This window comes from Pseudopipra pipra, chromosome 16 (genome assembly GCF_036250125.1).
Source record: "Pseudopipra pipra isolate bDixPip1 chromosome 16, bDixPip1.hap1, whole genome shotgun sequence".
NCBI lineage: Eukaryota > Metazoa > Chordata > Aves > Passeriformes > Pipridae > Pseudopipra > Pseudopipra pipra.
In genome coordinates, this window is record NC_087564.1 from 11,193,644 (window position 1) to 11,207,261 (window position 13,618).

Here is a 13,618-nt window from a genome sequence, read left to right on the forward strand (position 1 = left end):
AAATACTGGCACAGTATCTCACAACTATTTCACTTCTGCAACTTCCACCTTTCCTGCCTCCACCCTATCCAGAATACCATTATCAGACAATTTCCACTGAGAGCAAGTAAACTAATACATGCTAAGAAATTTCACCAAGAAATCATAAATCCACAAATCACTAATAAAAATAGTGGCATTGTGCATCAACCCAAACCCAATCACTTAACCACCGTTTTTTGCAGTTTTATGAAACCTTTATACAACTGAACACAAGTCTGTTTGCCATTGTTCTCATATGACTTGTACCCTGTGATCATTTAGGCAAATTAAATAAATTATTTTATTAGGTTTTTTCTAAGGAAAGATGCAGTTGGGCACAAAACAGCAATATTTTTTTTTCTTTTAGTAATGCATTAACTGTGACAGTAACAGCTCAGGAGCTGCTGCCAAAACCCCACCTGGGAGCTCTTAAGATACCTCCAAGTTTTTTTGTTTCTTTAGATAAGGCAAAATGGCAGCTATGGAGATGGGAATCAGCAAGGTCTAAAAATAATAAAGAATACAGAATCACCAACTTTCATTTTCTAACCTCTGTTTCTCCCCTGGCTTTCAATTTGTTCCATCAACTTGGAATAAATTCCTCAGTAGCCAAGTTTCTCCACCTGTAAAATGGTGTTTTCTGATGTGTGATTCTCTGAATCTGTGTCTGCATTCTGGAAATGTATTGTGCTGCTTGCTCCAGATTCCAAGCAGGAAACTTGCTCTTGCCCCCTAAACACCACTGAATAACGAGGATTAATACAGGTTGCAGCCAAAGTATGAACTACTGTTTGTAAATGTGAACACAATTATGAAGATGGGAGCTTTTTCTTTGATTACTTTTTCTTTTTAAAGACAGGAGGCATAAGAAATAGCTTCTCCCTTTTTGCTTTTCCGGTTCTATTTATATAATTTAATCATTAGAGGATAAGCTCCCTTGGAGTTCAGCTGTATCACCTCTTGCATTGTCAGAACTGAGGTTACTCAATAACAGGAAATGTGGTCTTAACACTGCTGTGACAGGGCTTATCTACACTGGGGTTACTCCCTGCTCATCGACTGCTAATTAACTCAGAGTCACTTAAACCTTTGTGAATATTCCTTATTTGGTGCAGTCATTGATTTGCCTTTAATTTACTAATAATCACAAAGGGCACAGCCAGATATCCCTGTGTACACCCATCCAATGCAACTTCTAATATGCACAAATCCCAGTGGTTTGCTGGTGACCCTCAGCCAAGAAATAATTTGAGTCCCCCCCTGCCCTCAGCACAGCCCAGGTTATCAATCAAAGCACTTCAATGGGAAGTACAGCAACAAACAGATGCTTCAACTGTTCACCATTGCCTCAAGTGCACACCTGATCCATTCTGGAAGCTGAAAGGTCAAGGTGATGAGCAAAAACTTCCAGAAATTTTTCTGTAATTTCCAAAACAATCCTTTGACTATGCTCACACAGTTTGGTGTGCTCTCTGCACAGCCCTCAGTCCTAGAGAGAATAAGGTGACACTTCAAATTTGCATCTTTCATGGAAAATCAACAGAAAAAGGAAAGAATCAGCTGATTTGCATGTGATTACCATGTGTATTTTTTTCTTCACCATTCTTAACTATGAGTAACTAATACCAACAGAATGAACCTGGATTAGGGTACATCTCACAAGGAAATGGTTTATACAAATGGTTACGGCACTGCCAGCTTTACCCAAGTTTATCTGTAACAGCTTGGAGGAACTAATAAACAACCTACCCAGTCCAACAAACTGCTACACTAAGATGATCAAAACCCAAGTCCCTGTGGGAATTGAAGTCTTCTGAATAATGTGTAAGCTCATTGGAAATCACATTTCACAGAGTCACTGACCTACTGAAGAGCTGTTCTGGAGCACAGACCAAATGCTGAAATATTTTCTCCAGGTATCCCACAACTCCTATTTTGAAATCTAGACTTGTAGACATTTGTCTCATTTAATTTCTTTGAAGTGTTTTGGCAGTTTCCAGATGTATTTCAGTGAGGCTTGCTAAAGTGCAACAAGTAGGAAACCATGAAAACAGAGAGTGCTGATCAAACACTGGTCACAAATTATCTTCTCAATACCTGAAAGCCACTGCAGGTCACTAAAAGATGACAATAAAAATGTTCTTCCCCATGTCCTGATATGAGAAAAGGTGATGCTGCCAATGCATCCCAGACAGGCTGCATGCACTAAAAAAATTACAAGCCAACCCTTTCCTGCCTATTTATATCTGAGGTTTTAAGAACACTATTCAACAGTCACTAAGACAACTGATGCTGAGCCAGACCCAAAACATCCTCCAGGCTCAAAATCCTGTCTTTTAACACCTCATGGTCACTGCAGAGCACCTGGAAAAATAATTTATAGCACGTATACAATACTGGGAATGTTCCAACCCATGGAAAAATAGAAAGACACCTATTTTTAAGAAGGGCTCTTGATATTTTTTACATGCCCTGCTTTGTATCGAGTTTTTGTCATGTTAAGAAAAGGGCCTTGCATGGTATTTATTCAAGAGGCTTTTCCTTTTCTAGACCTCAAGCACTTCAACCAGCGCACTGGAAAAAAATGCAGTTGCGAAGGCTGGTCAGTGCAGTGCGTGTGGGATCACTTCAGGAACAGGAAAATTAAATCCACTGGATGGCCTCACACACTTAGAAATGGCAGGGACAAACACTACTTTTCTGTTCTAAAATATCTCAGTGCAGAGGATAATTTGAACTTTAAAGTCACATGATGAAACCATAGGTTTGCTAAACATGCAACGTGTATGGTTTGAATGACTTCAACCAAGTTCCTGTTTCCTTTTTACAGAACTGAATGTTTTTTTAGTCAGCAAGCGCCTGGATTTTTCATCGTGATGTACAGCAGCTAAAGAAGTCATTCTAATCTATACACTCTGCTTTCTACAGAAATAAAAAGGGTTGTAAGCTCCAAACAACAATTATATTTCATCTGGCATTTTACAGTGAAAGTCTCAGCCTGTTGTATCTGTGGAGCATTCTCTTGAAAAGGTAAGTGCTTTATATTACTTTGAATATGCAATGTTTTATTCATCACAAGAGGCTCAAATTGTGAAGCTAAGGTTATAATTTAAAGCTTTTAGTTTTCCCTTCTTTAACAACATTTGAACTACACAAAGTAACCTACTGTATCTGGGAAACATCCTCAGAAGGCTGATATGTTTAATAAAGCTGAAATTTGCAATAAAGCTGGGCATTAAATAGAGAAAATGTGAAGACTGTTTTCCAGTAAGTACTTAACTCCTGTTGAACCGATGGGAGCTGGATGATGAAATACTGCCCAGTGGTCTGGACAAAAAGACTCCAACCATTACCTAAAACCAGTCTTTTAAAGGATGGTCATTGCCCGATACCACACTACAGGAATTGTATAATACAGGAAACACGTGAGCAATGCTTCTCGGAAACTATGTTTAAGTTACTGTTGATTAGCTTATATTCTACAAAAGTAAAACTAAAAGCTCTTGGTTTCTCAGGAAATGGTAATTTTTTGCAAGCTAAGGGTAAGGTTTCTTTAACCTTTACAAGTTCAGATACTTGCCCAAGTGCAGGAATTGTGACTTTACAAGGCAGATGAATACAGTATTTCACATTTCAGTCTCTTAGCAAGATGCCCCCCTCTTTTAACTCTGCAGATGCAGTGCAAACAGAAAGGACAAATTCACCCCCCAAATTACGTGTGGTGTTTTCATGAGTCAATGGAGGACATGCCCACCAAGAGCAGTTTCATAAGGAACATTATGTGTATTGCTTTATACTGGATGAAAGAATATTTTCCTTCTAACGGCTGGTGACAGAATGCAAAAGGACTGCCCTGCCAAACCTTTTAGAGAGGAAGAGTTCTGGTTGCCAGGGAGAAACTCCCTGCTTTAGGAGCTCTTCTTTCTGCACTTTAAATAAACACAAGTTTCTTTGAAACCAAGCTCTCCATTTGCAAGTTAAACATCAAAGTGGAGATGGGGAGCCCAAAACCACTGAAGTGTTCAGGACTGGGTCCTCTCGATACTGAAAGTCCTTTCACAACTTGCTATTTTTAAACTGCTTTCTGAACACTGTACTCATTGCTCAGCCCCATCTGTTGGAAGTGATGGGGAATGTATTCACTGTGCTTCAGGAAGCAAAAATCAAACATATTTAACTGCTAAATTATAGTGGTGAAACAGGGATATGAAAAGGAAAAAAAAAACACTAGAAAAAAGTGAGGCCATATGAAGTTAAGGAAGGATTCATAACATATGAATGATGGCCAATTTAAGGGGTGGGGGCTGAGGTAAAGGGACAAAATACTGCAGCATGACAACACAGAGAAAGATAATGCAAGCAGTATATTGCAGATTTCCCTCACTAATTAATCTTAGGAGAAACAGGAATAAGATTCCACTACAGCTTCAATATATGTGAGCTATGACACACTGTATATTACTCTCAGTTACCAGTAAATAGAAATAACAAAGCCAGTTTTTGTTACAGCAAGTTATAAGGAAAAAAAATATTAATTCAGGTCGTGAGGTGGTTGCACTCTAAGCTGACAGATTCCAGTAAAAGAGTAAAGGACAAGGCCCCCCTGCCAAGTAGAGCATAAACATTACATGCATTTGGGGGGGAAAAAAAAAAGTCCCTGCTGTAAATCCAAGAGCCAGACAAGAACTGAGGGAATGCCAGATTTTCTCAGAGCAGAGGAAAATGACACAATAAATTCCTCATTTTTATATGATGGAAACTCAAAGAACTTTGACAAAAAATGTGGTCAGTTGTATGAAGATTCTGAAAAAAAATCACATGAAAAATAAGCCGCCCTCTGCTGCCCCCTTGGAACATATATTTTTATTTTAAATTATATTAGTATTACCACGAGTCTATAAAGATTTGGAAACATCTTCACATTACTCCAGCAGAAGTTGTGAGCTCCTTCATCCCATTGTTATTCTAAGCATACATTTGCTTTAGTGCAGGGAATGAACTTAATGCTTTGGGAATGTTTTAAAACTGTAAAAACTTAAAATTTCTTAAGAGTTGCTTTACATGATAGATGAGCACCTTACAGTCACAGGAATCTCTAAAATTCCCCATTTCCATGCAAACAAACGTACAGAGAGGTTATGCCATCTGTGACTATTCCCAATCCATCACGTGCAGAGGCTGCAAAGGAGTCAGGCTGTTCTGACAGGGCCCAGTTCATAATATCAGTTAGAAAATGTTGATGCAGCCACTTCATGAGGTGGTGACAGTGCACCTTGGAAAGTGCTTTCTATCCTCAAATTGCACTGAAATATTAGATTGTAGGATAAGGCCATAAGTCAGAAATATCTATGGGGGTGTGACCACTTCAGAGAGAAGAGTGCACATGTATCAGCTTGTACTGGGATGTCTGATTGCAGCCCCCTGCACATGAGCCTTTCCTACCAAAATCGGAACTCAGAATTGCCTTTTAATCTTTTAAATATTGAGTGAGACAACAGAATCGAATAAGAAAATAGTCTGACATTATTATTGTGACTTTTTTTAAGCTTCTAGGAATAATTTGAATGGGGTAAAAACTGACTTTTATCTTATTTGCCAACCAAAAATATTTCTGAATAAACTACAAACTATTAGCAGATACTTTCTTTCTGTGATAAACACTTTATTGAATTCAATAATGAATTATGCTCATACCCACTAACCACAGCAAAGCCACAAAAGTTTGTTGTTTTGGTGAAATTTTGTTGTGTGGGAATCCTAAAGTGATTTTTGGGATGTTCCCTTTAAAACAGCACACCTAGAAATTTTTCCTCAGGTCAGAGTATTAATACTTACATTGATTATATAGTTGCACTGTTATTTCCCCCAAGTGAGCATATTAATTCTAGGTTGAATAGATTACTTTTGTTTAGTTTAAATCCCTCCTCAGATGAGGGAGGTTAAAACACACATCTGTGTTAGAATAGCAACCTTTAGGCAAGAAGAAGAGTAACATCACTGCTATTATTTAACAACTATGTTAAGTAATGATCTATGGTTACAACTGAAACTGTTTCAGACATTCATCTTGACATCTATGACAAATGAGGCTGAAATATGTTGTCAGCCTCTCCTTAGTACTGTGCTGGTCCATCATTAAAATATCACAATGTGCAAACTGGTGGGTACAGAAAGAGAAACCAAGATGATGCACTTGCTTACACAATAAGTTGCAACTATTGGAATATGCTGCATTAAGTTTAATATTCCTTACTTTGCCTTAAATACCCAAAGAGCGGCTAAATAAAATTAAAAATACCATTGCTTTGGTCAAAATTGAATCCAGTCTCAGTACCAAGGCCAGGTCCTGAGCAAATTTAACCAAGTTTTGGCATCTTGTTTTTCCTGTAATTTGATGTAGGGCCATATATGATTTCCTGTGAAACCACAAACTACATCCTTTGTTTCCTTTGCAATTATGTTACCAGAAAAGTTGAATGTTGCTGAGTTATTCTGAGACTCTCTGCAAGGAGGATGAGCACAGTTATTTGGCCCATGGCTGTTGAGAAGATAATGGAGACGTTCACAGTCCAGAGCTGAAATCTCATGTTCAGCCTTGCAAAAGGCCTGATGGGATTAGAAGGTGACACTGTAGGCTCCCATGGAACAGCTCAAAATGTAAACATTTCTTAACCTTGAAGCTACAGTGTGGGGTGATAACAACAAACTTTCTCAGATGCTCAAGTGGCCACAATGTACCTTCACCAGATCCTTCATCGGATCAAGCTTCAAATCCCTCTACTAATAGAAGGTCAAAATTTGACTTACACTGTTTCCCTCTGCTGAGTATTCAAGAATAAATGAATTGCAGAAGTTAGAATTTCATATCATTTTTCTTAAGATTGTTCATATTTAACAAACCATTTTTAAGCTTCAACATTATATTAACTCTTGACTTGCTTCAGAGACTTCCACCAGTTTTGCCCATCAGTTCATTCCTACATGGTGTATGTGGGGCTCAGAGGTCAGAACATAAACAGAGTCTGACCAGCCAACTTTTCCCCTCCTGTGAGTGTACCTGTAACACAAAAAAATCTTCCCTGGGTGCATCAGTCCTTCGTGTAGTGGAATCACTCAGAAAATAACCTTTTCTAGAAAGGAAGAAACTCTGTCTTTAAAAGGGGACAAAGAACACTGCTGAATCAAAACATAACTCCACGGTTTTCTATAAATGAAATTATAATTATATAAGATTATATACAATTTAATCAAAGTCACTTTGATAAGTCAACTTTTCTAATTAAAACCAGTATTAGAATTCCAATTTTGAGGAGAGATTAGAAATATCAGAAATGTGAAGTAGTGTCAGAGGTAACAAGCATAAATTAACTGTCAAATAGTATTAAGACACTGACTTATCTATAATGAGCACTGCTTAAAAACATTAATGCATCTTTATGAACTTTTACCAATTTAAAGTTACTTTCGCTTTAAGAGTTAACATCACTAGAATCCCTTTATGGAAAAGGCATTATGTACAACTAAGTAAATCACTTCTTACTAGTATGACTGTACAGAAATTTCTATAAGGAGAACTCCACCATCCTGTCTTTGCCTACTTGTTCAGACCTGCTCTATGTACAACAGAACAAAGTAAAAACACCAAACTCTAACACAAAATTGAAATCTTTGTGAATAAAGAAGAAATTTTTTTCCCCAGAAAACACTCTACACTGTAAATAGATGTTTAACTCTCTCCAGTACTGAGAAACATCCTTAATCAAACATTCAAAATGCATTAGGAAGAGCTCATTATCTTGTGTTTAAAAATCGTCTTTGCTACTAAAAAAAAAGAATGCTATTTTCTGCATCCGTCAGTATAAGGTGCATAGAAATTTTTTTTCAGAAATTGAGTTAATTATGCTTTTAGATGGTCTGTAAAATGTATATATCCATATCCATTACACTCAGTTTTTCAGAAGTATATGTTATGTTCCTATAAAAGCTTTTTGGCTTAAAAAAAAAGGAGCCTCCAAACATTTATACGGTAGCAGAATCATTATATCAATATATCACAGAGTCATTACAGCTAACAGCCTATTGATATTACTCTTAAAATTCCCTATTTTCAGGAATTTATAACACAACTGTAAAAAATGTTCCTTGCTAAAACTTTATCAGTAGGTTTATAATGCACCAGTAATTGTTTTCTCCAAGTTGAGCATGCAGAAAAGCATTATTTTTTGCAGTTTTATGCAACAGCTACATATAAGAAATGACAGTGTTATTAATGTATAAATATGTTTTAGTATAAAAGCAGTTTGTTCATAACTGTTCTTAAACACTCACATTAATTTTATATGGGCTGCTCAGTACAGACTGCAGTTATGAAAGGCTTTATTTCAGAACAGAAAGGAAACAAAACTAAAACAAAGGAAGGAATGTGGCTCGTGCCTCATATTGTGATTATCTTTGCATTTTCCTCAGTGAGCCCCCACTGGCAGCTGGGTTCAAATTGTCCAAAATTCCCCGCCTTGCAACAGGACAGTGAAGCTTTTTGTGGCTGTGGCTGCTGCCCACACACTGGAGTTGCCCTGTGCACTGCCTTGGCCTTTTTTGGCAAGATGCTGAGGAAAAGCAGCTCCACCTAATCCCAGAGCCAATTCCTTCCTCACCCAAGCAGCCAACTCCCATATATTCCACAGGCGACATCAGTGCACTGGATCCTGGCTGTCGTGTTCAAGGCTCAGCTGCAGTAAAAGTCCTGGCTGCACCAAGAGAGGAAAAGGGGGGAGTGGTAAGAGCAGAACCCATACTAAAAATAAAAAGGTGATTTATCTGGCTAAAAATATTACGCAAGCTAGCTTGAAATTAGCATAGGGTAAAACCCACCTAAAAAATGACTACGTTTATTGTGAACAAATGGCTCATACCCCTGACTGCACGTAATATATTTAATGCACAAATTAGATATTAAAACTGTACGTTAAACCTCTTTCACCTTCCTTTTCCATTTCAGTTTCAAACTCCTTTGAACAGGAAAGCAGAAGGAAGGATGACTTCTCACAACATGACATGGATCAGCTACCCAAGTAAGAACCTGGCTTTCACCTCCCCAGAAGAAATCGAAGACATCATAGCTTCTCAAAACATCATATCCAGACTCATGCACTGCTACATCGCCTTTTTTGTGCCCACAGGATTAATAGCTGGCATTTGTATTTTGGTTGTTCTCATAAAGAATTATGTGCAGCACAAAGTCATAGAAAACTTGGACTTGCTTCTACTACACTTCACCATCAGCAATATTATAATGATTCTTTTATCGTTCACTGTCATTACTAGACCCGACTATTTAACAGCAACCCACCTCACCTGTAATGTACTGTCATTCTTTTTCAACTTCAGTTACTTCAATTCTCAGTATGTTTTCGTTTTGATGCTTCTCATACTGTTACTCAAGAGATTTCCACCACGGACTGCTCTCTGCAAAGCCACCCAGAGACCCATCCTGTGTGTTGGAATTGTTCTCACATACACCTTCTGTTTGTCCCTGACTGAGGCGGTGCTGGTTGGCACTGATAACTATCACCTGGAAACAGACTGCCAGTTAGATCCATTGTTTGCATGGCCTGAATACGAGATCGTTAAATTCACATTTGGGTTTGGAATCCCATTGTTCCTTCAGATACTCTGTTTTACTGTTCTCTTGGCTAAAGCAGCACCTGCTGAAGCTCCAGCCTTACAACAGCACATCCGTACCTCCCCCGCCGTGTATGTGATCAGCGTAACAATGTTTATGTGCCGCCTGTTTTATAACCTCATGCTTCTCTTCAGGACAACACTGAAATTCCAGAAGAGCACTGGAACCACGAAGAACGAGCTTGTGATGAATATTGCAGAAATAGTGCTGTTCTGTGAGAGCTGTGCTAGTTTGGTGTTTATACTTTGTCTTCATAAGCCATGCAAGGATGAAATACTCAAAGTCATACAGAACTGCCGAAGGAAAACCACTGCCAACAACCACCATGAAATACCAGAAACAAACGTGCCCCATGAAAGCGGGTCTCAGTAACACTGTTCTGAACAGCTGTCAACCCACTTTACTTTTCAGCTTGTTTGTGGGTTTTGGTTTGGTTTTTCACTTCTTTAAAAAAGGGTGATTGTTCCTTCTTTAGAACCCAAACTTGGCCCATCTTACAGCTAGCAGTACTGGAAGAAAAAAAGATCTTTAATTCTAGTATTTAGAGTGATCTTTGAGAGCACATGTAGGGTCTGGGGTTGTTTGGGAGTTTTTTTAATGTATATATACACATATATATTAAAATCGTCTATTTTCTCCAACTGTTACTTCAAAGCCAAGTAGGAAGATGAGTACTGCTGCCATAGAACTGTGCTTGTGCAATAATATCAATGCCCTAGCAAAGCTGCAAACAAAAACATGGCAGAAAGCAACTCTGAACAAAAGCAAAAATCCTCAAAGCATTCTCTCAGGTATGCTTCCTCTTTTGACTTCTTACCCTACAAACTATTTTTATAACACTGGTAAATCCCAGTAGCAGCAGCAGTGAAGTTTCTGTCTGACTTCTTGTGCCAAAAAAAAAATAAAAAATTCAAATTAATGGAAATTCTGGTCCATAAAGAAAAGCTTTGGGTCCTTTGTGAGGCATTGAACTGGAAAGATCAACAGGATGGCTAATTAAAACTTTGTGCAAGAATGAAAGCTTTTTGTTAATGACCTCTCAGCTTCCACTTTGCATTTAGACTTAGGGCAATTATTGATTTAAGCCATTCCTGATGAGTTCATTCAGAAGTATGCCTTGGAAGAGTCACATTCAACAATACACTAAATAAAAACCAGAGAAATGCCAGTCCAGAACAGTGTAATTGAAGTGTGTTTTTAAGAGGGCAAACAAAAGCAGAGCCTCAGGTCCTAAATGAAATCAAAGCTCTACTGGAAAAAAGACAGAAGGATTGTACATGTAGATGAGAGTTGATGGGTCAATGGTGCAAGAAGGGGAAAGAATCTGAATCAGAATTAAACAGCTGTGGTACAGGAGGTGGGATGCAGCCCTGCAGAATCAGTAGCTGATGCAGCTGAGAGGTAGGTGCAAAGCTGTGAACGCTTACTTTGAGCACATTGTCACTGTCACCAAATCTGGCCAGGAGCCACCTTACACCTTTGGCTTCGGTTTCAGCTTTTCCTCTCATAGAGGTGGAGAGAATGGAAACAGGAAAAGCACAAAATTGTACTAGATCTTGGATAATGACGTCAGCTTAGATCACAAAGTTATAAAAATATGGTGCTGCGATGAGGACGGCTCAAGCAACCTGAAGAGTTTTGAGAAAACTCATTTTTATGCTTAAATCCGTTCCTTTGCGTGACACTCGGGTGCTAATGGAACTGACAGGGGTTTTGCAGTTGTATCCTTTGAAAGGTCTTCCTGATGGGGTCCAGATTTGCGTGGGGAGCTGGTGCAGATCAGCACAGGCTGCCTAAGAGAGAAAAGCAGGAACTGATCGATGAAGATGAACATCTTCCACAAAACTACAGCCAAGTGCAGAAATGGAAGAATAAAGGACATTTGTTCAATAATAATACAGAATATAGATTTAGTATCTAGAGATACAGATCTAGTCTTAGTCATCCAAGTCCTGAAATGTATAGACCATGACTGTATCACATGCAAATAAAGGGCAATATGTAGTTTCACTGTGTTTGTAAGGACCAACATTTCTGCAAGATGTAAAAGTCAACTGCTAAGATGTCTGCATTGCATTGTGTCAGCCTGTTTTCCTGTTCAATTTTGTTCTGCTGCCAGCACGAACAGATGGATAATTAAAAAACTCTGCATATAAACAGATCATTATAGAATGTGGTCAGAAAGGAAGTAGGTAGATAAGAATCATCTCTTGGAATACAAGAGCCAAATTCATACTTGTGAAAGGATTCTCAGATGGCATCAGAGGTTTTGTTTTGCACCTGAGAAGAGGGAGATTAAACAACATGGATCAAAGATCAGCCCTGCAGAAAGAAGTTTGAAGAGATGAATTGTAAGAGCTGTACATCAGTGGAAAAGCTGACAGACTAAGTGAAGGAGAATGTCAGAAGATGCAAGCTGTTTATCCCTCAGTGTCATGGTTTCAGCTGTGCCGTGGATAAGAGGTCTATTTTCTAGTATTGGAATTATGCACAAATAATTCTACTTTATTTACAGCTTCCATCTCTTTTATATTTAAGGATGAAAGAATAAATACTGTGCTGTTTCTGAGTCTTGACTTACTGTGAAAGGAGCCTAAAAGAAAACCTGGTCAGTAACTGGCTGGGACCTGGAAACTGGTCTAATGGTGAGTGAATTGTGGTGACACACCTGGAAGGAGCCAGAAGGTTGAGCATGGGTGGAAAGTTGAGCATGGAGAGGAGGATGTTTCATGACACTCTCAGCAAGGTACACAGCTAGAGCAGAACCATAACCAAAGGCCTCATAGAAATAAAACCTGTAGGGACCTGCTGTCAGATCCAGGATTTGAGAATGAGTATGTCCTGTCAGAATGAAGTACTGTGTGTGAGTCTGTGAGTACTCCTGGGTATAGCTCCTGGCTGCCATCTGTGAGATTCGAGTTCATGTACTCTGGCCTCTTCCCTGTCCTTGACTACTGTCGTGTAAAAAATCAGAGTATTTTCTGGATGGCTGGTTATATTGACATAGAGAAATCTCTATGTACAATCAAAAGACTTTGAACTGAATATGAGAAAACAAAGGTAGACAGGAGGGAAGAGGTTGAAAAATGTAGAACAGTAACTCAAATAGTTATGAATACAACTTTTTGCAATACAGAAATGTTTTCATAGAAACATTCTTGATAAAGTTACTCGGAACGTATATTAAAGTTTACAAAAATGAACATATAGTCCTAGAGAAAATCTCACATTCAGTTGGAATATAAGAGCAAACATCCCTATTCTAAAAGAGTTTCATATGAGGGACAAAAAAGTAGCTTTGGCAAAGATTAAAAGTAATAATGTTTAAATAATTAATAAATCTAAGAGCATTTTTAAGAAAAAAATAAAATCTCCTTGCTCTGAGAGATCTTTTTTGCCTTATGCTAGCAACAGCTTTGTTGAACTCTCACTTCTTCCAGGCTTCACCTAGATTTGAACAGTATGTTCCAGAGGAAATAGAGTATATATTTTTATAGGCAGGCTGTCAAAATTAATGCAGGGATATACTGGAAAAATTCAAAGAAGAATCTTTTACTTCTGTACTGGTAATATTTGTATCTTTCCAAAACTTTGGTCTGCATTTGAAAAAAAACCCTTCAGAGGTTTGAGTAATGGACGCTGATGTCATTCAGTGGTTGAAAAAGATGAGAATGTGGAGATCAGTGTACTTGCAAAACGTCATGAACAGTATAACAGCATCTGTATTTCCCCTGGAGATAGTTTCAGTAGAGATTCTTACACAAATCTTGTTTCTTCTGCAGATGGTTATATTACACTGCAAGCATTCCAAAATTATTTCAATTTATACTTCCTTCCACTTCCATGCAATACAGTACCTTATTTTTTTCAGCTTCCCTGGCCCTGATCTCATTTCTCCAGGACTCGACAGCTTTA

General features: G+C 38.2%; 2 protein-coding genes across 6 annotated transcripts in view; one reads left to right on the forward strand and one right to left on the reverse strand.

The window, feature by feature from the left end:
• The window catches only part of C16H7orf50 (chromosome 16 C7orf50 homolog), a 123,011-nt gene that overhangs the window by 85,252 nt on the left and 24,141 nt on the right, over positions 1-13,618 (reverse strand). The gene's annotated exons all lie outside the window — the stretch shown is intronic.
• LOC135423152 (uncharacterized) lies at positions 1,940-12,272 on the forward strand. Its single transcript, XM_064673109.1, has 2 exons — positions 1,940-3,051; positions 9,020-12,272. Exon 2 carries the CDS (start codon positions 9,056-9,058, stop codon positions 10,073-10,075), a length of 1,020 nt encoding a protein of 339 aa, XP_064529179.1. The 5' UTR covers positions 1,940-3,051; positions 9,020-9,055; the 3' UTR covers positions 10,076-12,272.